We start from the raw sequence: 27828 nt of genomic DNA, 5'->3' as shown, positions 1-27828 counted from the left end.
TATAGGTATGTTTTACAATATTGCAGATAAAACCAGTTAAGGACCTATTACCAAGAATACCTCTAAAGACTCAAATTAACTTGCAAGTCCTTACATGGTTTTCTGTGAACACATTTTTAAATAAGTATTTTGAAATATTTTCAGTTCAGTTATCATTGCATTCCTAAGAATTATGATAAAGGATGTTTTCTATCTAGGCAGATTATTTTTTATTATGTTACTTATGGAGTAACTTTAAGTACCTAAATACGTCATTAACAGCAGTATCTTTGGATTTATGGGGACAGTTGCTGCAAAAAAGATTATTTTTTAGGTGAAAAGTAAAGGTAATTTAGTATTTGTTCTAACACTAATATTTGAGATTGGCTTATAAAATAAATCTGTTTTTTCCCTGCATATTCTTACAAGTGGTAGATCCTAAATATGCATTATTTAGTAGATGAGCATTCTGTGTCAGTGGAAAATCTCTTCACCTAGTGGATTTCACAAGCATCTGAGAGTAACTTTGCATCTCAAGGAATCTTAGATGTAAAAGAAACTTAAGAAAATTTCCCCAGCACTTGTCTCTGTCTCTCTGACTCTTCACACCACACACACACACACACACACGCACACACACACACACACACACTTTATAGCTAAGAAACTAAGGTCCATTTAGGTCATACTCTTTGCCTAAGGTAGCACAAGGAGTCATCTTCAATCTCTGTGTTTTTTGCTTAATATTCAGTTTCTTTTATATGATTTTAAGGGGACCTATACATAATTTGAGGGTCCCCAGTAGTTCACCTACTTCAAAGTAAACACCTGTAAGTCTGCCATAGTTCGAAGTTACCACTACTAGTCAGTGATTTATTTTAAAATAGTTCCTGTTTAAAAAAAACACAAAAAAACCTCTAAAACACAAGTATGATGCTTGGGAGAGATGGTCATATCCATGAAGAAGGCATGATCACATTATAATAGTAGTTTTCCCATTTCTTCCTAGAAGAGAGGAAAGCATGGGATCTGAAGCCCCAGGAAGAGTAGTACTTTAGGCACACTTTGTGTATCAGGGCATGGTGGGCAGCCAGAGGGCAGTGTGGGCTCATCAGACCCCTGGCCACAGACACAACCTTCACCTCATTCACAACCTCACCACAAGAACCTGAATAATGTAGATTTGGATTATGCAGAGAAAAGGTTGGAGAGAGATGAATTTTATAGTAATTAAGGGAATTAAGCATTTAACTAAAGACTAGAAAAATAATAAGAACCCAGGAGAGAAGAAAAGCTAAACTCTGAAATTAGCAAATTGAAAAAGAAAGAGACACAAAATATCTTTAGTAATGAAATACAGTGTGGCCTTTTAGCACCCACCTCTTCCCCATCCTCAGTTGAAGGTAGTATATAGTTTTTTTATGAGTTTAAAGGGAAGCAGCTTAAATACATCATGGGAGATTATAAAAGATTGCCATTTTGAGCAACTAAGTGTGACATTGATTTCTGATGTGCTGTTGAGCTATAATATCCCACTACTTTAAACAGTTGATTGATAACCTTAATCTATCTTTTATCTGTTTTAGACTATTTCATTAATCTCCAAAACAGCTTCTATAAACAACTAAACAATCAGAGGATTCAGTATTGCTAGTCTTCTCAGAATAACCAAAATGAGTTGTATTTTCTTATATTGATATATGTTTACTCATGGACTCACCAAAAGAAAGCCTTCAATCTTTTGAGAGATAGAGTAACATATTGCCTAATCTTGAGATTTCTGGGGTTAAATTGTTGGGGTGATATCTGGCTCTTATCCCCTCTGTGCTTATGTTATAATAGTATCGCCCTCATCGGATTTCTCATTCAACAGGTATTTGTTGAAGCCAACTATGTGCCAGGTAGTTTCTACGCACTGGGGTTATAGCAGTGAATGAAACAGGCAAAAACCCCTGCTCACAAGGAGCTTTCATTCTAATGGAGGGAGGCAGATAATAAACACACAAAAAATCAGTAAACTATATAGTCTGTTTGAAGGTGAAAAATGCCATAGAGAAAAGCAGAACAGTATAAAGGGGATAAGAATCCTGGAGGAAGGGAGGGATTCAATTTTGAATAGGGTGGTCGTGGTAGGTCTCACTGAAAAGATAAATTGGAATAAAGACTTGAAGGAGGTGATGTTGGGAGCCGTGCAGATATATGGGGGAAGTGTATTTTTTAGGCTGATGGAGCAGCTGGCATAAAGGCTTTGAGGTGGGAGTATGCATGGTGGGATCAAAAAAAAAGGAGATCAGTATGGCTGGACCTCTCGAATGAAAGAGGTGGAGAATAGGAGGAGATGAGTCAAAGAGGTGGAGAGTGGGGGTTAAGGGCCTTGTGGACCATTGCAAGAATTTTGACTTTTACCCTGAGTGTAATTGTATTGCATAGCAGTAGAGGGTTTTGAGCAGAAGAGTGACAGGAACCCCCCTTTAAAAGGATCACTCTGGGGCTTCCCTGGTGGCGCAGTGGTTGAGAGTCCGCCTGCCGATGCAGGGGACACGGGTTCATGCCCCGGTGCGGGAAAATCCCACATGCCGTGGAGCGGCTGGGCCCGTGAGCCATGGCCGCTGAGCCTGCGCGTCCGGAGCCTGTACTCAGCAATGGGAGAGGCCACAACAGTGAGAGGCCCGCGTACCGGGGGAAAAAAAAAAAAAGGATCACTCTGGCTTCTGTGTTGAGAATAGACATTAGGGGGACAAGCGTGTAAGACCAAAGAGACCAAAGAGTAAGTGATGACAACAGTGCAAGTGAGAGATAATGGTGGCTTGGAACAAGGTAGTAGCAATGGAATAAAAAGATGTTGAATTTTTTTTTTTTTTTTTGCGGTACACGGGCCTCTCACTGTTGTGGCCTCTCCCGTTGCGGAGCACAGGCTCTGGATGCGCAGGCTCAGCGGCCACGGCTCACGGGCCCAGCCGCTCCGCGGCATGTGGGATCTTCCCAGACCGGGGCACGAACCCGTGTCCCCTGCATCGGCAGGTGGACTCTCAACCACTGCGCCACCAGGGAAGCCCAAAGATGTTGAATTTTAAAGACATTTTGAGAAGTAGAGTCAATAGCATTTTCTGACGATTTGATGTGGAAGTAAGAGAAAGAGGAACCAAGGACTTTGGCTTAAGCTCTTGGCAATATGGAATTGCCATTAATTAAAAAGGGAAAGAATGTGGGTGGAACAGGATTTAGGGAGGATGTCACAAGTTCAGTTTTCACAGATTAAGTCTGAGATGCCCATTAGACATCCAAGTGGAAATGTTGAGTTGTTGAAAACATATTTGAGTCTAGAATTGATGAGATGGGTCCAAGCTGACGATGCACTATGAGGGTTGTCATAATATAGTGGAATTCAGAGCAATGCGATTAGATGATATCATGAGTTTGGGATCTGGAATTAGACTACCTAGTACCAGCACTTGTTAGCTGAGTAATTTTGGGGAAGCCACTCAGCTTCTCTGTGACTCAGTCTCTCCATCTGTAAAATGAATGAATATTACCTCACAGGGTTAAAATTAAAATAAAATCACTAATATCTGTAAACCACTTAGAACATGGCATATACTCAAAAAGTGCTGTCAATTTTCAATACAATCTTATATACCTGTGGGATATCACTAATACTTAACCATGACTTATTAATGCAGCAATACAGGTTTTCTTCCTGTGGTATATTATTTTTGATTTGTGATTACTAATTGGTTCTAGAAGTTCCATTGAGTTGGTTTTGCTTCCAGAATTAAACTGACCTGGATTTTTTATATTGGCTCTGCCTCAGTTGTTGATATATTTTTAATGCCTGTATTTATTTTAGTATCTGTTACGTGCTCAGAAAAAAATCTTATGATTTTCTTCAGTGCTTCTCTCCTTTGCTTTTCTCAGTGCTCAGCAGAGGAGCAGTCAGGTTCACAAGAAAAACACAATTGGAAATCAGGTAGGAATTGTTTAAAAGAATTAAAGCACGCATGTCCCAAAGAGTTTGAACTAAATTGCTTGATTGACTTTTTTTAAATGCAAATTAATCATGTGCAAATTTTGCTGGAAATGCAACTTTTTGTTTTGTTTTTGCTTTTAAAGTTTTTGGAGTGAATTGCATTTTTTTTTTTTTTTGCTATTTTATGCAGTTAACCCTATTGATTTATTTTAAATAACTTTTCTGCTATTTGCTCTGCTTTTCAAATTTGCCTCCTTGTGTCCTGCTTTGCTTGCTTACATTACCCCTAAATTTGATTTAACATTGAATCTGTGAGTCAGTTCAAGGTTAAAATATGGTGAGTAGTTGCATGAGCTTTCTGGTGCTGCTGACTAGTTCACACATTTGCACAGCTTGGTAACAGTGAAGGGACAGCTCATAAAGAAGGCAGTTTGGGATTTAAGATTTAATCTCTGCCACACTACATCCTGTTGGTTAATGAAGATGTTAATTCCTAAGAAGATCTGATCTTTTAAGTTTTTGTGTTTTGGGCTGGCCAGCTGTCTCTGACTAATAGCGCTCTGCAGAGATTGCATTAACTCTGACAGTTTGCTGTTTCTTTTATGTTTTATGTGATAATGAATATTTGCATTGTTATTTCTTTTCAAGTCAAAACAATGATGGTTTTATAGTTTTTTTTTTTAATTCAGAGGTACAATTGTTGAACAAATTGAAACCTCTGCTCTAAAATTTTTTCCATTGTTTTGAAAGGAGAAGAGGTAATAATAGACTTTATTTTGAAAACTTTTTTTCTGAACTAAAGCATATAATTCTTTGCTATTTCAGGGAACCAATCTTCCGCCTTCAAGGCAAATTGTACGAGCTAAGTTCTGTAAGCTTTACTGTTGCTTTTTCATTTAGCGTCCCAAGGGCACAGTTTGTCTTTAACTGATTAACTCAACTAGCGCTTGCTACTAATTTTTTTAAACTTAGATTGTCTTGTCCATAACACCCTATCATTGAAATAAAAATCCTCTTAAGAGGGTTCATCCCTTCACTGCTAATAACTTGCTGTGATTGAAAGGTATGAACTAGTAAATTCTAAAATGCTGTAATAATAAATGTTTAACACTGTGGGTGCTTTGATATTTCTCTAATTTTAATGGGCCTTAAAATAATTAAAATCATTAATGACCTTCATCTCTATCCTTTTATGCTATGTTGTTATAAGGTGTAAGCCTTTCTCTTCCCCTTCTATGATAATATTTCCAATAAATGTAGGTGACACTTCTAAAAGGTGGGTGAATATTAAACAACTGATTTTGATATATCTGTTGATACTATCCAATAGCAATTATTTGTATTTTTTTAAAATAATAAAAAGTAAAATTACACTGATTGACATTTTATATGGCTTTAGAGTTGAAGCTTTTAAAACCAGATGCTATATCTTCACTTAATGGAAGTATAAAGATATTGTCAAATTACTAGCATTAAAAAAGCAATTATATACATTTCTACCATGGGCGAGGCAGCCCTAAAATCTTTCTTCCAGCTATGCACAACTTGAGAATGAGATCGGAAGATGGGTCAATTATTTTCCTCATGATGCTTTGGCAGAAACAAATTTTGGAGCGAGATATTCCTGGGTTCAAATTCTCCTCTGTCACGTAGTAGCCATGTGGCCTTGGACAAATTGAACCTGAGTTTGCCCAGTTGTGTGATGGGAAGAAGAAAATATCTCTGCCCGGTGATTGTGAGAATCAGAAATAACCTACATCATGAGGTTTGCAGCTGGGTACTAGATACGTGCCCTATAAAGAGTAGACGGTAGGTAGGTGCTGCTTCTTGGAACTTTGGGGAGAAAAAAAATATGGAGTATAAGAAAATTATAAAAGTTATTAAATGAGAACAATGAAACATTTGGGAAAATTAGAAGCTATGGCAATTATTCTGTAGATTACAATGGCCAGATTAAGCCTGGGTGTGGTGTAATGGATTTACCTATAAAACTTTCCTCATGGTCAGAATTCTAGCTCATAGAAGTTTATACTTATTGGAAAAGCAATAGTATAGTGGCATAAATGCATACTTTAAATCAGATCTGGACGGAAACTCAGAACAGTTTTCAATTATATTGCCTCCAAATGCTAAAATCATGTTAATGTGTTTCTGTGCCTTTACTTTCACTGAGTACTTCAAAGCCCATACATTATGGAAGTTTTATAACTCAAGATAATAGAATTGGGGTGAGTGTTATAATAGAATACAGATCCCTTATCCAAAACCTCTGGGGCCAGATGTGCCTTGAAGGTCAGAACTTTCTGGATTTTAGAAAAATATTGCATATATTATATATTACCCAGTATTCCTGTGGGGTCAGAGGCAGCACCCTGTAATTAAATGTATTGTATTTCTGCAGTGAAACAAATGATAATCACACCAAGTAGATTAAATGAAAGACATAAATATTTTCACATCAAGTCAGGTTTTGCTGCCACATTTGTTGCTGTTGTTGCTGTTGTTTTAACCTTTCACTTTGCAAGTAAGAGGTTATGAACCTGAATATCTTATTTTTCAGAACCAAATCCAATAATTAAACATGATATAGTATATTTTAAAGAATCCTTTATTGTTTTTTTCTGCTTAGCAGAAATGAACCATAATGACTTGAAACCCCTTTCTTTATGAATCTGAATAACTGAGGTTGATTTGGGTTTGTATTCAAAAATCAAGAAGCTCAAAAGACAGGGAGCCTTGGAGCTCAGCCTGCTAACTGATGTCAGTCAGCTTTAATGGTTGGTGGCGTTAAGATACTCTGCACTATCCTAGCAAATGCTTCATCCATTCTGATATCCTCTTAGCGCTCCTGATTATAAGAGATGGCTGTGCAGAATCTATTCTGAATACTTTAGAAGAATTTGAAGAAAGAAAAATTCCTTCTTAAAGTCTAAATCCCCATTTGTTTTCACCTGCCTAGAAATTTGTCTGCTTAGAAGTTCTACGTGCTGGTGTCAACAAATGTATGAAAAAAATGTGAGCACACAATTAGCCTAAAGTTGCACTGCCCAGAAATTTCAACATAAACTTCATTCATCCCTTCACTCATCACTTGTGTATTTGAAACTTTTGAGAGTCAAAAACTGATAGATGTTAGAATGATGAATAAATCATGGGCTCTGCTGTCAGGGAGCTCACATCCCAGTGGGAATTATGGTAAGTAATTGAAGTCTGTCGCCTTTTTCAAGGTTAGCTCCTTCTGATACTTCAGGCCTCACTGAAACATCACTTCAGTAAGAGGCTGGCCCTGACTGTTGAATCTAAAGTCACCTTTCCTCCCCCAAATCTTGTCATTATTATCTATCTTGTTTATTTATTATTTTTTGTTTTCTTTCACTAGGACAGTAAGCTCCATTAAAGCTATTTCTTTTAAATTTTATTTATTTATTTTTTTGGCTGTGCTGGGTCTTTGTTGCTGCACGTGGGCTTTCTCTAGTTGGGGTGAGCGGGGGCTACTCTTTGTTGTGCTGCATGAGCTTCTCATTGCAGTGGCTTCTCTTGTTGTGGAGCACAGGCTCTAGGCACGTGGGGTAGTTGCAGCATGTGGGCTCAGTAATTGCGGCACTTGGGCCCTAGAGCGTGTGGGCTTCAGTAGTTGCGGCGTGTGGGCTCAGTAGTTGTGGCTTGCGGGCTCTAGAGTGCAGGCTCAGTAGTTGTGGCACATGGGCTTAGTTGCTCTGCGGCATGTGGGATCTTCCCGGACCAGGGCTCGAACCCATGTCCCCTGCATTGGCAGGCAGATTCTTAACCACTGTGCCACTAGGGAAGTCCCAAAGCTATTTTTTTTGTGTGTGTGATGGTGAAAGCAGTGGAGTATCATTGTAAGGTTTTAAGTGCAATCATAATAATACTTTAGAAAGATCATTTTGCCTATAGTGTGGAGAAAGATTTTGAAGGGAGGACGAGATTAGAAAAAGTAGACTAGTTAGGAGTCTAGTCTAGGAGTCTAACCTCCTAACAGTTAGGAGGCTGTTGCAGACAAAAGGTTATGATTATTTGGGCTAGCTAAGCTCTCTGTACTAGATTTGAGGAGAAGCTGATGAATTCAGGAGATATTAAGTAGAAAGAATCTAAAGGATTGTGATGAATTAGATGTTGAGGAGAGCGCTGGGGATTGTCAGCAATGCAGTGCGGACATCTGATTTAGGCACAGATGAGATGGTGGTGCTCTTCATGGAGAAAGGAACATAGTGAGGAAGGGTAGATATGTTGAATATAGTCACTGTGGAAGACTGGAGTAAAAATATCCAGTGGGAAGTTGGATGAAAGTGCCTAGAGTTCAGAAGAGACAGAGAACCATTTATTCCAAAAGTAGGGAACCACTGAGAGATTTCCAGTAGGGAAGGGGTATCATCTGATTTATATGTTGGAAAGATCTGTGTATTAGCCATATGAAATGATTTGGAAGAATAAAACTAGATATATGGAAATTGGTGAAGACATTTCTGAAATAATTCAGGTAAGAAAATACAAATGTCAATAGCAGGAGGTATCTAGGAGAAAGACAGGTTCAAAAATATATTTAGAGGATGGAAAGAGTTATAAATAGTTGTGGAGTTGGGTGGGGGGTGTTAAGTCATTCTCCCAGGCTATGGCTAGGGAGGGCTACTGACAAAGGGAGTACAGATGAGGGAGGAGCAGATTTCAGTGGAGGTGGGAGAAGAAGTGGTGATTTCAGTTTCAGATATATTTTTTTGTGCCTATTGGAGATGTCAGTAGAGTTTGAGGTTCAAGACTTGTCTAGACTGGAGATATAAGCTTTACAGTTGTCAATGTGTACATTGTAGTTGAAGCCATGGGAGTAGATGAGATCACCTCCAGAAGATGAAAGCATAGAAGGAAATGTAGGATTTAAAGAATAAAAGAGAAAGAAGAGTTGGGACAGAACGAGGAACTGAAAAGGAGTCTAAGAAGTGATAAGAGAAGTAGGAAAACTTGGACAGTAGTAGAATGAGAGCTCAGGGAAGAGAATGTTTCAGAGAGGGAATGGTCAAGTAGTATTAGATATTTCCAAGAGCTCAAGAAGCACTGGGGAAGTTGTCAAATTGGTGGACTGGTAGAAGGTCCTGCACATTGTTTGGACCACTGAGGTAGTACCAGTCCTCTTGGTCTTGTGAATTGCTTTTCTACTCCACAGCTGGAAGGTAGAACAAAGCTAAGAAAGCAGACAATGGAATTAATACCCTGAGCTGAAGTTTTTCCAGGGAAGCAGCATGTAAGGTCAAAAGAGCAGATGAGTTAAAGTTTTGAAGACAGTTTGAAATAAAGGATTGATATGAATGGTTCTGATTAGTGTACTAGTCATGACATTAGTCAGGAGAGGTTAACCAAGTAACAATCGATTTCAGTAGCTTAATATAATAACAATTTAATTCACCCTGCTATGGCAATTCAATCAAGTCATCTAGATTGGGCTGGGGTGAGGCAACCCTGCTTCATGTGGTCAGTCATGGACTTTCGAATTCCCTTCATTCTTCCAAAAGATGAGAAAGAACGAAGGCTGAGTGTCTTTTTGAATTATGGTTTTCTCAGGGTATATGCCCAGGAGTGGGATTGCTGGGTCATATGGTAGTTCTATTTTTAGTTTTTTAAGGAACTTCCATACTGTTCTCCATAGTAGCTGTATCAATTTACATTCCCACTAACGGTGCAGGAGGGTTCCCTTTTCTCCACACCCTCTCCAGCATTTATTGTTTATAGATTTTTTGATGATGACCATTCTGACCAGTGTGAGGTGATACCTCATTGTGATTTTGATTTGCATTTCTCTGATTATTAGTGGGGTTGAGCATCACAGGGAGAGGAAGGGGAAGCTGGGATGAAGTGAGAGAGTAGCACTGACATATATACACTAACAAATGTGAAATAGATACCTAGTGGGAAGCTGCTGCATAGCACAGGGAGATCAGCTTGGTGCTTTGTGACCACCTAGAGGGGCGGGATAGGGAGGGGGTGGGAAGGAGGCTCAAGAGGCAGGTGATATGGGGATATATGTACACATATAGCTGATTCACTTTGTTGTACAGCAGAAACTAACACAACATTGTAAAGCAATTATACTCCAATAAAGATATTAAAAAAAATAAAAAGAAAGAAGCCTGAGTGAGGGAGGTTTGTAAGGACCAGCCTGGAAGTGTCACACATCTTTTCCATTTCCATTCCATTGACCAGAACTCAGTCATGGCCTCACCTAACTGCAAAGGAAACAGGAAAATATAATCTGAGATTGGGCCCAGAAAAAAAGAAAAGACAAAAGATGATGTTGACTGAAAATTGAAAGGAAATGGGGAAACAAGGGCACTGGGGTTTTTCTGAAATTAGAGAAAATGTGTACCAGGATTAAGGGGAAAAATGGTAGGGTTGGAGGTTGAAGTCAGTGAGTGGGATATTGTATCTCAAGGTTTAAGAGGGAAGAGCATGCCGCCTTAAAGTCATAGATGTTATTGGAATAAGAAGGAACAGACGCTGGAGGAGGGAAGTGACAAATGATAGCCACAGATATTTGTGGAACATTGTCTTCAGAAAGTCTGTGTAGTAAAGAGAAATAGGGATGAAGTTTTCTGGAGTTGAATGTGTTAAGGGCCAGGATATATTGAGACCAGGAGGATTGATGTGGCTTTTACGTGACTGATAATCCATTCCTTTAGCTGTAAAAATCTACAGCAGGAAGTGCTGATGTGCTCTTTGGCCCAGACTGCATCCAACTGCAATTGTGTAACTAGGAAGACCTTTTCCTTTGGCAGGGAGCAGAGCAGGTGTTTGCAGGATACCTCCTAGTTCCGGACTATCAGGGTACCTTCTAGTACTAGGCTTATTGTCCATTTTGTTTCCCACCAACGTGCCTTCTGTTGCTCTAACTTTAGAATCAAGTGTGAAATTTGGAAGTCTCCAGATAACTGGATTCTCAACCTTCTTGAATTGTAGGCTGTAAGGTAAAAAGACCTTTCTTATCAACACAGGGTCTCTTCCCTCCCTACTTTCTGAAAGCTAGTTTCAGTAGACAGTAGTCTCTTTTCCTTAGGACCCCCTACAGGTCCAAAAAGATCAACACACTCCAATATTCTAAAATTTTCCTACCAAGTTCCCTAGTTCTTCCATCTCCGTAAGTAATAGTTCGAGACCACTGTTAAAAGAGGTGAGAGTTTAATCAGCTATTTTACAGCTGGATAGCAAAGACTGCCAACTTCCTAGGCTACCATAGAGGGCTTCTAACAGCCCTCTCTCCTTCTTTGTCCACTCAGCTAATTCCACCTTTCAGGGTCTGTCACTTTTAATTCCCACACTCATGTGACTTCCTGGTACCAATATCTATATCAGGATTCTTTCAGATGTAAATTTCAGAAGAACTCAATTTAAATGACCTTGGAAGAAAGTGAATTAATTAGTTTACATGGTTGAACATTTCATAGAGTTAAGTACTATTTATCCATGGCTCAAACAGTATCAAGATGAACTGATTTGATAAACCATGATGAACTAGACAAACTCTTTCCAGTTTTTGGTTCTGCTTCTTTGCTATTGGCTCTGTTCTTTGGCCCCAAAGAATTGCAATATGGCAGCCAGGGGGTTTCCTTCCTGGTTTGAATCCCACAGAAATAAATGAGTCTTTCTCCCAGATTCTCAGAAAAACTCCTGAGATGCACTCTGATTGGACAGGCTTGGATCATGTGCTCATTCCTGAACCAATCACTGTGGCCAGAGAAAGAAATATACTGATTGGCTTAAGTCAGATCACATGGACTGGAAAGTGGAGGTGGTTTCCTCTCCACTTGAAGTCAGAGATATTGTTAGAAGGAGAGAGAATAGGGGCTGGAGGAGGTTCATCAGAGACAATGGCTACAGGTACTTGTTGAGCATTGTTTGTCTTCAGAACAATTTAATTTGGGTAATAGGATTCTTGTATGTTTTGTCTTCTTGAAGGAATATAAGATTTTTAATACCTCATTAATAAAATCCTATTTTCATTTATTGATTAAATTTAATAATTTTCCCAATTCATCCTCTGACTTTCTATCTCCTTCCTCCTTCTCTTTCTTTCTTTTTAAAAAATAATTTTATTGACTATACAAAGTTGAGAAGTAATATAGTGCAATTGTCCTTCAGAGCTGGAATTGTGAAGCCACTCTGTGACCAGGAACAAATTATTTAGGCTTCCTGTTCCTCAGGTTTCTAACTTATAATAAGCTGATAAGAATTGGAACTGCTTCATAAGGTTTTTGTAAGTATTAAATGAGATAATACAAGTTAGGTACCTAGAACAGGGACTGGCTGATAGTAAGTGCTATGTAAAGTACTTCCTATTATTATTGTTGTTGTTGTTATCTATTTGTATTATTCTGTTAGTCTTCAAAAAAGATAGTAAAATAATTACTTTTATTTTCAAATTGAACCTTTTCTCCCTTGGAAGTGGGAAGACTGTTACAAAGCAACAATGAAATCTGTATATCCAGTAATGGTTCATGGATTAAATTTTTTAAGGTTGTACTCCATTTATAGTTATTTTAAAATATTGGCTACAGTCTGTGTATTGTACAATATATCCTTGCAGCTTATTTTATATGTAATAGTTTGTACCTCTTAATTCCCTACCCCTAGATTGCCCCTCTCCCCAGTGGTAACCACTAGTTTGTTCTCTATATCTGTGAGTCTGTTTCTTTTTTGTTATATTGACTAGTTTGTTGTATTTTTCAGCTTCTACATATAAGTATTATCATATAGTAGTAGTCTTTCTCTGTCTGACTTATTTCACTTAGCAAAATACCCTCCAAGTCCATCAGTGTTGTTGCAAATGGCAAAATTTCATTCTTTTTTATGGCTGAATAGTATTCCACTATGTATGTATGGCACATCTTCTTAATTTGCTCATCTGTTGATGGACACTTAGGTTGCTTCCATATCTTGGCAATTGTAAATAATGCTGCTATGAACATTGGGGTACATGTATCTTTTCAAATTAGTGCTTTTGTTTTTTTTAGATATATGCCCAGGAGTGGAATTGCTGGGTCATATGGTAGTTCTATTTTTAGTTTTTTTGAGAAATCTCCATACTGTTTTCAAGTATTGGTGGCTGCACCAATTTACATTCCAAGCAACAGTGTACAAATATTCCCTTTTCTCCACATCCTTGCCAGCATTTGTTATTTGTGTTCTTTTTGATGATTGCCATTCTGACAGGTGTGAGGTGATATCTCATTGTGGTTTTGACTTGCATTTCCCTGATGATTAGCCATGTTGAGCATCTTTTCACATCCCTGTTGGCCATCTGTATTTCCTTTTTTGGAGAAATGTCTATTCTGGTCTTCTGCCCATTTTTTAATTAGGTTTTTTGTTTTTTTAATGTTGAGTTGTAGGATCTGTTCATATATTTCAGATATTAACCCCTTACTGGTCATATCATTTGCAAATATTTTCTCCCATTCAAGTAGGTTGTCTTTTCATTTTGTCGATGGTTTCCTTTGCTGTGCAAAAGCTTTTAAGTTTAATTAGGTCACATGTATTTATTTTTGCTTTTATTTCCTTTGCTTTAGGAGATAGATCCAAAAAAATATTGCTACAATTTATATCAAAGAGTGTTCTGCCTACATTTTCTCCTAGAAGTTTTCTGGTTTCCAGTTTTACATTTAGGTCTTTAATCCATTTTGAGTTTATTTTCATATATGGTGTTAGAGAAAATTCTAATTTCATTCTTTTATGTGTAACTGTCCAATTTTCCCAGCACCACTTATTGAAGAGACTGTCTTTTTTCCATTGTATATTCTTTCTTCCTTTGTTGTAGATTAATTGACCATGAGTATGTGTTTATTTCTGGGCTCTCTATTCCGTTCCATTGATCTACACATCTGTTTTTGCGCCAGTACCATACTGTTTTGATTACTGTAGCCTTGTAGTATAGTCTGAAGTCAGGGAGTGTGAATCCTCCAGCTCTGTTCTTCTCTCTCAAGATTACTTTGGCTATTTGGGGTCTTTTGTGTTTTCATACCAATTTTAGAATTTTTCTAGTTCTGTGAAAAATACCGTTGGTATTTTGATAGGGATTGCATTGAATCTGTAGATTTCCTTTGCTGGTGTGGTCATTTTAACAGTATTAACTATTCCAATCCAAGAACACAGTATATCTTTCTATCTTTTTGTGTTGTCTTCAGTTTCTTCCATCAGTGTCTTATAATTTTCCAATTACAGGTCTCTTACTTCCTTAGGTAGGTTTATTCCTCAGTATTTTATTCTTTTTGATGTGATGGTACATGGGATTGTTTCCTTAATTTCTCTTTCTGATAGTTCATTGTTAGTATATAGAAATGCAACAGATTTTTGTATATTAATTTTGTATCCTGTGACTTTACTGAATTCATTGATGAGCTCTAGTAGCTTTCTGGTGGTGTCTTTAGGATTTTCTATGTATAGTATCATGCCATCTGTAAATAGTGACAGTTTTACTTCTTCACTTCCAATTTGGATTCCTCTTATTTCTTCTCTAACTGCTGTGGCTAAGACTTTCAATACTATGTTGAATAAAAGTAGAGACAGTGGGCATCCTTGTCTTGTTCCTGATGTTAGAGGAAATGATTTCAGCTTTTCACCATTGAGTATGATGTTAGCTGTGGGTTCGTCATATATGACCTTTATTATGTTGAGGTACATGCCCTCTATGCCCACTTTCTGGAGAGTTTTTATCATAAATGGATGTTGAATTTTGTCAAAAGCTTTTTCTGCATCTACTCAGGTGATAATATGGTTTTTATTTTTTGGTTTGTTAATATGGTATATCACATTGATTTGTGGATATTGAAAAATCCTTGCATTCTTGGGATAAATCCCACTTGATCATGGTGTATGATCCTTTTAATTTTTTGTTGGGTTTAGTTTGCTAATATTTTGTTGAGGATTTTTGCGTCTATGTTCACTGGTGATATTGGTCTGTAATATTCTTTTTTTGTAATATCTTTGTCTAGTTTTGGTAACAGGGTGATGCTGGCCTCATAGAATGAGTTTGAGAGTGTTCCTTTCTCTGCATCATGGACTAATTTTTGAGGGCAGCTTTCTGAGTACAGAACAAGAAAAATGGCTTCACTCCAATATTCTAATAAGCAATTTATAGCATATATTTTTAAATAGATGTTATAAATTTTTAGAACCAATCAGCAGTTACTTTATCAAGTTCTTTTAATTAAAAGTACTTTAAAAAACATTTTTGTAGGAAGAATTGTGTAAATTTTTGCTCCATCTCTCTGTTAATCTACAAGGTAGCCAATTTTAATGAAACCTCTATCAATGCTCTAACAGGTGTTTGTGCTTTTTATTAAGAAATAACTGAATATTTAAAAATTCTCAAAGATTTGTGGCAAGGTATTATATATACCTTTAAGAATATAAATGATTATCTGTATTCATGATACCTTAAATAGATGTCCCTTATCAGCAAACAAATGTAAATGTAATTTTTATTACACGTATAAACACATTTCTAAACTTATGCAGTTCAAGTTCGTGGGAATATAATTTGTCATGCCAATACATGCATGTATCACAACTGTTCTGGCATGTACCTTATCTGTAAAATGAGATCTATTGTTCGTAGCTGAGTTTCTTTCCTGTTAGGATAGTATAGCTTTGCTTGTTGCTACTTGGTCTGACAGGGAAGCCTTTAAGTTTATAAACTAATTCTGAGACTTCCATTTTCCTTGGTGTATTAGTTTCCTAGGGCTGCTGTAACAAAGTATTACAAACTGGAGTAGCTTAACACGACAGAAATTTATTCTCTCAAAGTTCTGGAGACTAGAAGTCTGAAATCAAGGTGTGTTTGGGGTTATACTCTCTATGAAGGCTCTAGGGAAGCAGCTTTCCTTGCTTCTTCCTGGCTTCTGGTAGCTCCTAGCGTTCCTTGACTTGTAGCTGCCTGACTCTAATCTCTGCCCCCGTCTTCACATGGCTTCCTTCCAATGTGTGTCGGCCCACGTGTCCTCTCTTCTTCTTTAAGGACACCAGTCATTGGATTTGGAGCTCACTCTAATGCAGCATGACCTCGTCTTAACTAATTACATCTGCAAAGACGCTGTTTCCAAATAAGGTTACATTCTGAGGTTCCATGGACATTGTGGGAGACACTATTCAACTCACTATACTTTGGATACTTGAGGATTTTCTTTTTCTTCTTCTTTTTAAAATGGCTTATTATAATAAACTTTACCTAGGATTTAGCTTTATAATTTATCACTGCACTTTAATTGTTTATTAAACTAAATTTATAATTTGGACCATTGGAACTTTAAAAGGTATTTTCTTTATTATTCCGTTTTGAGAAAATACTAATAGCTTCTGTTACTGAGATAAATCACAGCTATTCTCTCCTTCCGCATGGTACCATTCTTAAAATATTATTTTGATTAGTTCTTTTGAAGGTTGCTTCCTGAGAATTTTTTTATTTTCTTTAAAACTCTGTAGCTTACAAGATAATTTATCATGAGGAAAAAAATGAAACGTTTAACACTTTTTTTTTTTTTTTTTTTTTGCGGTACGTGGGCCTCTCACTGCCGTGGCCTCTCCCGCCGCGGAGCACAGGCTCCGGACGCGCAGGTCCAGCTGCCATGGCCCACGGGCCCAGCCGCTCCGTGGCACGCGGGATCCTCCCGGACCGGGGCGTGAACCCGTGCCCCCTGCATTGGCAGGCGGACCCCCAACCACTGTGCCACCAGGGAAGCCCTAACACTTTTTTTTAATGGTAATACACACACTCTCTTTTTCCTTATTCATTTTCTATGTCATCTACTCTTCTCTCCAGTCTCACCCCACCCTCAAGAAAGGGCAGGAGTGGGAGGGAAGAGGATGGCAGAGAGAAAAAACTGACAGAGAAATGGACCCATGAAGTTCCACAGACATGTTGTGGAACTATAAATCCATATAAGATTTGGGAATTTCCATTTTCAAAACCTACCAAGTAGGAAAGTTTTATTTACTAAAAAAGATGTAACAGAGTGAAAGGCTGTCTACTCCCACCAATTCTGTAGAAATCACAACAGTTAACACTGATTACTTATAAGTGTTTCAGGTGTAGTTATAGGTACTTTACACACGTTAATTCATTACTCCTCCCAACAACCTTAAGAGGTAGATACCTTAATTATTTCTATTTTACAGATAAGGAAAGTGAGGCATGGAGAGGCCAAGTCATGTGTCCAGTCATAAAGATAACTGACAGCACCAGGATTCAAATCCAGGCAGTTTGATTCTAGACCTTTTTCTCTTAATTATGGTGTTAACCACTGCTTCTAATAGTTTGTAAATTGCACAAAGAATTTTATTTAATAGTCTCAATTATGGCAAGTCACATCATTTCAGTCATTCACTATTATTTTTATTTATTACTTACATTTTTTCTTAATCTAAAGTGGATTGATCCTGAATAGAATGAACTTGGATTTGTATAAATTAACCTGATTTGGTCATTGTGGGCTGCTGTAACAGAGTAACATAGACCAGGTGACTTAAACAAAAAACATTTATTTCTTGTGGTTCTGGAGGCTGGAAGTCCAAGATCAGGGTGCCAGCCTGGTTGGGTTCTTGGTGAGGGCCCTCTTCCTGTTTATGTCCTCACGTGGACTTCCATGGTATATGAAGAGAGAGAGATCCCATGTCTCCTTCTCTTTTTATAAGGTATTAACTCCATTGTGGGGAGATCTTCATGATCTCACCTAACCCTCATTACCTCCCAAAGGCCCCACCTCTTAATACCATGCCATTGGGGGTTAGGGTTTCAGCATATAAATTTTTGGGGATCATAAACATTCAGTCCACTGCACTGATCAACAATGAAAAACTATAATAGCTGTTAGAATGTGTTTCATTTTTTATCCCTTAATTCTGTGAAAGTATCTCCAGAGGGGCCAATCAATAGCTTATAAAATACAACCAACTTGTTTTAATAAAATCAACAGGGGATGGAGTCCATGAAAGCCACACTTAGTGAAATGTATGGACTGCTAATTTGTTCTGTATCTTTTAAATCTAGACTTCTACTTGAAATAGCACTTAATGTATGTCTCGTGATGTTTTTCCAGAAAATACACAGATGTGCTTACTGTAGTTTTACAGCCAAGTTACATCTTAATTGAAGGTTTAGGGCTAAAAATCAGTGAGGAGAAAAACCCTGTGTATTCAGAATTACCTTGAAAAATCCCTTCAGTAGGCAGACTCTAGCCCTACCTTTCAGCTGTGATCTTTCCTCTGGGCAGTTGAGGCCCGGTCTTGTTTCACCAGGGGAAATGGGCACCTGGGCAAACTAAGGGTTGCCCCTCCTGCCTCTCTCCTGCTATCTCACAGCTACCCTTCCTCCCTCCCTGCTTCCCTCTTTTCTTCTTTCTGTCTCTTTTGTCCTAGTTGCCTGTCTCTCTCTCTCTCTTTAACATGATATATTTCATTCCAAGTAAATTAAATGCCTGTGTGACTTGAATTCCCTGGAAGTTTTGTAACATGTAAAATTTTATTTTCTCCCACTATTATTTTATTAAACACTGTAATTTCAGACCTGAATGTTCCTCTGAATTATCAGATAAATGACATCTTAGTGTCTTCCTGTTTATGACTATTTTCAGTGTTCATGGACATCGGAATTGTATCATTCTCTTGTTCCAGGATACTTAACTCTCACTGTTTTAATTTTCACTTCTTTAATCTCCACTCCATATCTTAGAGAAGAGGTTTCCATTTTATTCCTACACAGCCACCCAGGTGGTGGAGGAACTCCACATGGGTTGCTACTATTTGGCCCAATACCAAAAGTTGCTGGTTTTCTCCCTCAGGCAGGTCTATCATAAGCCAAACCTGTGATAGACCCACCCAGGCCCCTCCCTCCCCCAACACTGCCCACTCCACCCCTTACTGCTCCTGAGTGCAAGCCTGGGGAATGCCAGTGATTAACTGCTAGATGTCTCACTCAAGTCTCCTACAGCTTCACTGTGGTAGAGTTTCTCCCATTTCCATCCCTTACCAGCTAGCTTATCATCTAATCCTTTGGCCACAGTGACTTTTTAAGTAGTTAGTCAAGGATAGATAGAGCTGGTACTCTAAAAAAGCAGAAATCTCTGCTCAAATTTTCTTTAGTTCTTGCTTCAGCCCTTCCCTTATGTGCACTGTATAGCTTATTTAGCACAGAGTTTCAGTGTAATGTATGATTTTTTTTTTTTTTTTTTTGCGTTACGTGGGCCTCTCACTGTTGTGGCCTCTCCCGTTGCGGAGCACAGGCTCTGGACGCGCAGGCTCAGCGGCCATGGCTCATGGGCCCAGCCGCTCCGCGGCATGTGGGATCTTCCCGGACCGGGGCACGAACCCGTGTCCCCTGCATCGGCAGGCAGACTCTCAACCACTGCGCCACCAGGGAAGCCTAATGCATGATTTTGAAGCTTACTTTTTGTTTGTTACACAAGAAATACATAAACACATTTTCACTGTGAATAACGTAATACAGATCAAGTAAATATACCCTTGGCCCTTACCCAGTCTCATTCACCTTCATAGCTATAGCTACTGTTATCATTCTCTGGAGCATATGTACACATATACATACATGCCCAAACACATATGTACATACACACATGATTTGTGATTTTTAAAAATAAAAGGTTTGTACATATTTTACACTATAGTTGTTAGCTCCACAAAGGCAACGACTTTTGTCTCTTGTTCATTGATATATCTGCGACTAGAACCTGGTATACAGTAGATGCTCAGTAAATATATGTGAAGATGAACTAACTTTATCTACTTAATGATATGTCTTGGAGACCTTTTCATGTAAGTACACAGACAGAAGACAAGACTTCTTTTACTGGCACATAGTATTATTGTATATTCCACAGTGCAGATGTGCCAATGTAAATTTAACCATTCCCCTAAGGATAGGTATTCGTGTTGTTTCCAGTTTTTCCAAAACAGTTGAAACAGTTTATAAACCCAACAACTATTTATGCGAGTACTGGAATCCTCAGTACTGGATAATTATATTTTATATAATTTTGAATAATCTGATGGGAAGAATAATATATTATTTTGAGTTGCATTTCACTTATTGCAACTTATAGAGCAGCCTTTCAAATATTTAATAGATATTTGTATCCTCTCTCCTATAAAATGTCTGATTATGTCCTTTGTCCATCTTGAAAGGACTGTCATGTTATTTTCTCATTGACTTTTTAGGATTTTTATAGTTTTGATATTAATTTTATGTGTATTATATATAGTACAAATATTTTATGCTTATCTGTCACTTGACTTTATTGTATATTATAAAACAAAAGTTATAATTTTGATTTAGACAAATTTAAAAAATTTTGTGGCATTTATATTTTATCTCATATTTTCTTATAAGGTTTTTATATATAGCTATATGAAAAAGAAAATTATTTTCTTGCTGATCACATACTTCTATTCTTTAAACCTCAGTCACTTATGTCTATAACTTACTAGAGACAGAAATTCTTTTCATGCTTATTGACCAGTAGTATTCTTTTCTGAATAAGCTGTTCATGCCTTTGCTTTTATACTCTTTGAAATTTTTCTTTTACTTTTTTGACTTATAATAGAATTTTTATATAATAATGATACTGCTCTTTTGCCATATTTATTAGCAGGCATTTTTCTCATTTTCTTGTGTATGTTTTAATTTTACTTAACAGGTATTTGAGATAAAAGTTTTTGTAGTAAAATCTGTTACTCTTTTCTCCTGTCATTTCTTCCACTGCTTTTATGTTTAGAAAGGTAGTATTCACCTCAAAAGCAATTAAATATTCACCCGTGTACTTACAGCATTTTTATTAAGCCATTATTGACATTTGTCTCTGTAATCCATTTAAGATTTATCATGGCACATGGTAGAAGGTAAGGCACTAGCTTGGGGAGCAGAGTGTAGGCATTAAGAGCATGGATTCTGAAGTCTGACAGCCAGGCTTTAATATCTGGCTTTGCCACTCATCAGCTATGGGCAAATTACTTAACATCTTTGTGCCGCAGTTTCCTCATTTGCAAAAGGGATGTGACTGTTGTATCTGCCTGTTAGGGTTAATGGGATTAAACATATTGGTTCATGTAAAGCACTGAGATCAATCCTTGCACATTGTAACAACTCAATGATTATTGACAATGACAATAATAATATAATAATTATTATTAAAATTTTATTCCACAGGAGCGAATGTCTAAATATAATTTTTTAAATGATTCATACCATCACAATTGGTTTGCAATACTTCTGTGATCATATAATAATGGCAACAATAATAGTAATAAGTATAGCTGCTTACCTTTCTTGAAAGCTCAGTCTATGGGTGGGTATTACACTGTGTTCCTTACATCAGTGTATGCAGTTCTACAACAACCCTATGAAGTTGGTTCCATTATTTCTCCTATTTTATAAATGATGTAACTGAAGTTTAGAAAAGTTAAATAGTTCACCATAGGTCATAGAATGGATAAGTGGCAGAATTCTAGCCTCAGTCAAGGCCATGGAAGAGTTCTTATCCTAGGATCTGGATTATTTATCCCTCCATCTGTTGATTTTTATACAATGACATACTTTTTTTTTTTTTTTTGCGGTACGCGGGCCTCTCACTGTTGTGGCCTCTCCCGTTGTGAAGTACAGGCTCCGGAAGCGCAGGCTCAGCGGCATGGCTCACGGGCCCAGCCGCTCCATGGCATGTGGGATCCTCCTGGACCGGGGCATGAACCCGTATCCCCTGCATCGGCAGGCGGGCTCTCAACCACTGCGCCACCAGGGAAGCCCAATGACATACTTTTTAATTATTGCAGATGTCTAATATATTTTAATATCTGCTTGGTCATTTTCTTTCATTACTTTTTAAAAAAATGCATTTTGCTTTTGTAGATTTTTCATTTGAAGATTAAAATCTTTTCATATTCCAACTACAGTTCTGTTTGAATTCTGATGAGATATTTGTAAAGCTTATAAATTAATATGGGAAAAAGTCACATTTTTCATACCCTTTTATCCCATCCAACCAGATGATGATTCCTTCTGTTTACTATAATTTCCTGGTTTTTTCCCCTTAGTATAAGTAAATTCATATATCTTGTTAAAATATAAAATAACTGGAATACCCTTATGTTGTAATTATAAATAGAGTGTTTTTCAATTATATTTTCTAATTATTTAGTGCTATAAAATGAAACTATTGATTTTTAAGCATTTATTTTGGGTTTGTGGAATTTACTGTATTATCTAGTAGTTTTTTTTGTTTGTTTTTTGGTTTTTTGGGGTTTTTTTGTGGTATGCAGGCCTCTCACTGTTGTGGCCTCTCCCATTGTGGAGCACAGGCTCCGGACGCTCAGGCTCAGCAGCCATGGCTCACGGGCCTAGCCACTCCGCGGCATGTGGGATCTTCCCAGACTGGGGCACGAACCCGTGTCCCCTGCATCGGCAGGCAGACTCTCAACCACTGTGCCACCAGGGAAGCCCTATCTAGTAGTTTTTAATTTAATTTTAATTTTTATCTCATTTATGGAGTTGTATCTTTTATTTCTATTTCCATATATTATTCCTTTCAGAACATTATAAAATTATAGTAGATTTTCTTAGCTTTTCTTTTTATCTTGATGGGAATGTTTACAACCATTTGATGTTGGCTTTTGGTTTAAAACATATTTACTGTGATAAAGAAAGAAATGCCTCTATTTTTCTGCAACTGATATACTCAGAAATGAGAAGTGAGTTTTGTTGAGATGATCATGGTCTTACATATTGAACAAATTATGTAATTTGTTATACTGATAGATTTACTAACCATCCTTGCTTTCCTAGTATAAGCCCAATTTGGTCATTAGTGGGTGATTCTTTTACCATTGAATTAGTTTTCCTATTATTTAGCTTAAGATTAATATATTTTACCTATGAAATAAAGTTATTCTTTATAAAAATAAATGAATATATTTATAAATAAAAAATGAATGATTTTGCAACACTATTAAAATTCCTAGTGAAAGAGAAATGTCACAGAAACTGAGGAGAAAAGAATATTGTATGCCTCATTCCTCATTATCTCAATTTACTTGATAAGACAGGAAGCTGGGCTGTTTGTTGAGAGCCAGGGAGGTGGGAGTTAAATGTTACATGGGAGTCTTAAGAAGATGGTGAAACTCAGTATAGGTACCAAGTAGAATGTAAAGAGCAGCAAAAGGGCTTTCAGCTGTTGGCCGTGCTGGGGTCTCACTACCAGTTCAGATGCTGAGACTCCAGTGTAGAGATGCTAATTTCTTTATTTGTTATACTGAGAGAATCCCAGTCCTTTCAATTTAGCAAATTAAGGGATTATCAGAGAACAAATCATAAAACCTCACTGACAGCAAAGGTGCCATGGGATCTTTTGTTAGTGATGATATCCATATCCTATATCAGAAGGTCCTTTTGAAAGGGTGCCACTGATTCACCATCACAGTGAAAATAGAAGTAAATCGAAGCTGAGAAATTCTTGTATGTATTTCTAATAGAGCTCTTTTGTTATTTTTGTTCATTGCTTCCCATATTGAAATCAAATCCACCCAACCTAAGTATGTCCCCAATTCGCCATGACCAAGGCAAATTGCAGTTTCTGTCCCTTGAGCACGGATCATTTCATACTCAGTGCAGTAACATTAAAGAACTTTTCCTGAGTCATAATGTTTAGCCCAGGAGCCTCAAAATACAGAGACATCTTTACATTCTTAAGACAGAGAGTCCTGAGATGTATGTTTATAGAAAAGAATGCTCATATTGACCATGTCAGTTAGACAGGGGAGGACCTGGTCATCAGCCTTGTGGGCTCCATTCTCAGCATCACTCCCAACTCACTGCTTTATTTTGAGTCTCATTGTCAGGTACCTAAATGTCGGAGCATTTATCCCGGCATTAGTGTAAATTGCTGGGATAATTTATCATAATTTAAAAAAATTTTGTTTTGTAATGGGATAATTCCATTTGAGAATAATCTTATTTTTTCCCTCAAAAATTTAAATATATTTTCTAATCTTAGGGTCTCAGATTTCCCAGATAGTAGCTTTATATGTCAGTTCAAAATTTTATTTGCCCTTAATTCCCCACCCCTTTGTGAAGTACCTCCTTTTCTTCTTTCTCCAGGCAGCTCAATGAACAGGTCTCTAATAGCTTCTGCAGAATCATATTAACTTTTCCTCAGGAGTAGTTTGAGTGGTACAAGAAGATTGTGATTTAATCACAGTAGTCCTAGTAGATTGAGAGAGTTAATGCTTGTCTCAGATTTATCTGAAAAATCGTGGAAAGACCAATATGGTTTATTTTCCTAGTAGCATATATTTCCTAATTATGTAAGTGCAGAAAATAAAACTTATCAGAGATGATCTCTTGAGCAAAATGTAAACTTGTAGAGCTTTAAACTAAGGAATAAACTGTCTTGCCCCCAAAGTAACTATGAAATCTCTTTGACTCAGCAGCCAATCCATTCCCACCTCAGGGAATTCCATTAGGCTGAATTCTATGGGATGAGTATTTCCACTCCAGGAAATGAGTGTCCTGGCTTCATAATTGAACCTAAGTTCCTTGAAGCTTTGTACGGTGCTCTTGCCTCACCAAATAATTGGCTGAAGTTTTTGTCCTGATTCCTGGTGAGGTTATTTTCACTCTTGGCCTGTGACGGATGGTCCCTGTGGGTAGATTGTGCTATGTGCTGCCATTTATATTGCCTGGATGGAGCACTACTTGGGAATACTGTGCATAAATAAAAATGAGTTTTAGAAATACAAATATGAATAGGAAATTCAGTCATCATCATAATTTGTTTCTAATGCCTATGATTATTCTTTGTTTGCAGTATAGTATGAATTCTTTATATATGGAGTTCTACCACTTCCAGCTCCTTTTCTGAGTTTTAATTCAAGTCTCTATTGACTTTTTATAAATGTCTTTTATGAGAATGCACTATCATAACTAAAACATGAGTTTAATAGCAAGTCATTTGTTTCCTGCCCCAGTCTACTAAATATAATCTTAATTAAGGTAAGACATTTTTAACGTACATTTGTGTTCAGTTTTTTTTTCTCTTCAAAAACCTTTTCCTTCTCCAGCAACTCTGGTCTTCCTGTTGACCTGCTGTAAAGTGGAGGCGGGGAAAAGGAAAAGGAGGATTTGTTTTTCAGAACTCAACTATCTATAAATGACTTCCTTTTGTTTGGTACATCCATTTGCAGGGTTTCATTTTCAAATGCCTGGTTACAGGATCCATGTCCTGGAGGAAGGAACCGTGTCATCCTTCACTCATCCTGTGCACATAGCTCAACGACTGCTCCAAATATTATCTTCTATCACTTCTGGCATTTTTTGTACTTCTCCTCTTCCTGAAGTTCATAATTCATGTCACTGATTTCCGGTGCATACGGAGTCAGGTTTTAGAAATATGAGACAATTTTAAAATTACAGATGCAAAGCCTAGTGTTTGAGCCAACATCTGCAACTAGTTTACAGGATTAAGCAAAATAGCTGCTCTGGATGACTGATATTTACCAGGGCCTCTCCATTTCCCATCAGAAATTAGAATGCCTGTTATTTATATGTTCTTCAGTTTTCAACAGAAATCAGGATTTCATCTGTTACATACCTCATTTTATTAAGTTTCCTCACAGAGTATCTTAAGTTACAGCCAATTTTCAATTAGCCATGATTAAGGAAGTCAGGAAGAATATGGGTAATTAAAATCCACAAATAATTAAAAGACTTATTTAACCAGAATTCAACACTCTCTCCTAAAACTTTTTGCTGAAATTACAAGCAAGTAAAACATCTGATGTGATTTTCTTTTGTTTTGTTTTGGTGCAAACAAAAAAATCTGAACTTGCCACTCCCTTGCTTACAACCACTCAAAAGTAATTTTTTCCAATTAGGATAAAGTCTAAACTTTAACATCCATTATTCATTCCGTGCCTGCTTCTAGTTCCTTCTCTTGCCGCTAGCACTCTTGAATTCTGTGTTCTGGCAATAGTGACCTTCAGTCAGTGCCCTCAGTGGTCCAAACTCTTTCCCTGCTGGGGCTTTTGATGTGCTCCTTCCTGTGCTTTAGAGTAGCTTCTTTTTCATTTTTGCCTGAGTAACAGCTTCTCATTTTCCGTAGTTTATCACTTCCTTAGGAGTACTTTCCCTGTCCTCTATAGTATTTTCAGTCCTCTGCTGTATGTTCCCATAATAGTCTGTCCCTTTCTCATTGAATGTTTGTGTATTTTCTTGTTTAATATTGTTCTTCCTTGTTTGCCTGTAAGCTCTGTGAAATCAGAGACAGTAGTTGCCATGTTCACTGCTACGTTCTCTGTGTCTAACGTAGTGCCTACTCATGATAGGTGTCCAAAAAACTGTCGAATGAGAATTATGTAGTTTAAAATCTGGAGGTAAATGACCAAATATGTAAATGACCTCTAAAATATTGTGAGGTTAACATTCAGAAAGGAACATCTAGAATATATTATAGCAGCTTATTAACTTTCAACATTACTTTTTGTCATCCAGAGGAAAAAATTGGGTCTTAATTTATAATTGTTACTCAGAGTTGTCATTTCAGGCTTGCTTATGGTGATTATTCAAGTTTTCCACCTAAATACATCACTCAAAAAATAATTACATATAACTCTAAAGTGTGATTCTGATTGTAATAAATTCCAGTTTTATAAAGAAACTGATTTAAACTTGATTAACAGTTAGAGCTAACCACCCAATTATGAATTGTATTTGGACTCCAGCAGATGCTGTTGTCATTTTACATAGGCGAGTTCTTCATTTATCATCTTTGATCTTTACGTGGTAGATATCTCCTAGGCATTGTGACAGTACAGTATGCCTGCTACACATTTACAAAAAGCCCTTGGTGGTGGTGTTCCCCCTGGTTTAGAGCCATTATACTGATAATTTATTACTAATCTGTGATCTAGGGAAAGTATAACTATTTCAAAGGAGCATAAAGTACAGTTTCTACTTTGATAATATCTACTATTTATTGAACATTTACCAGATGCCAGACTTCATCTCACTTAATAGTCACAACATCTACTTGAAATTGGAACTATTAGCTCCAATTCTCAGATCAAAAAATGAGGCTTGATTAGACTAAGTAACTTGCCCAAGTTCATACATCTAGTAAATGGCAGAACTGACATACAAATCCCAAAAGTCCATGCTTTCAACTAAGCTATAATCTTATTGTGATCATGGGAGCAAGGCAGACACAATTGCTAGTAATTCAAAACAAGATGATGTAAGTGCTAAATTCAGATAATGAACAAAATAAATGTTCAGAGAAGGAAGAGATCCATATGGACTACTGGAGCTTCTTTATTATTTATTAAAATAGTATCACAGATTAATTCCTTTTTTTCCTTAGAGTGTTATATTACCCAGAAGCTGCTACATGTATTTGTACTTCTACCTATTACTGTGGTATATTTGAATTTTAAATAGTCATGTCATAAAATTAGCTACCATTTTTGTAGTGGCTGTTTTGTATAAGGTAGTGTGTTAAGTGCTTTGTTCTTCAACACACTTTAACCTGGATCCTTGAAGGACAACACATCTTCTTGCTTCTCATTATGGGCCAGAATTTCCAGGAACTTTTTAAAAACAGGTTCTCTGTTTGATATATATTTTCTTCATTGACCAATTATTAACTTTTAAAAATTTTTTTAAATTTTTTTCTTTTTTCTTGGCCACACTGCATGGCTTGCAGGCTCTTAGTTCCCCGACCAGGGATTGAAATCGTGCCCCCTGCAGTGGAAGCACAGAGTCCTACCACTGGACCGCCAGGGAATTCCCTGGCCAATTATTTACTTAAAAACATTTTTTTGGAAGGAATTTT

At 37.2% G+C, this 27828-nt stretch overlaps 1 protein-coding gene across 1 annotated transcript in view; it reads left to right on the top strand.

Moving 5' to 3' along the window:
• Positions 1 to 27828, top strand: part of DNM3 (dynamin 3) — a 545828-nt gene that overhangs the window by 253377 nt on the left and 264623 nt on the right. The window contains exon 13 of the mRNA XM_089911124.1: positions 3895 to 3946. Within this exon, the coding sequence (XP_089767250.1) occupies positions 3895 to 3946 (52 nt within the window). The remainder of the gene's footprint in view (positions 1 to 3894; positions 3947 to 27828) is intronic.

The sequence above is a fragment of the Delphinapterus leucas genome, chromosome 1 (genome assembly GCF_059928025.1).
Source record: "Delphinapterus leucas isolate spDelLeu-1000000601 "Yukka" chromosome 1, BTC_Dleu_Yukka2, whole genome shotgun sequence".
NCBI classification, from domain to species: Eukaryota; Metazoa; Chordata; class Mammalia; order Artiodactyla; family Monodontidae; genus Delphinapterus; species Delphinapterus leucas.
This window is presented reverse-complemented; position numbering and strand designations above follow the sequence as displayed.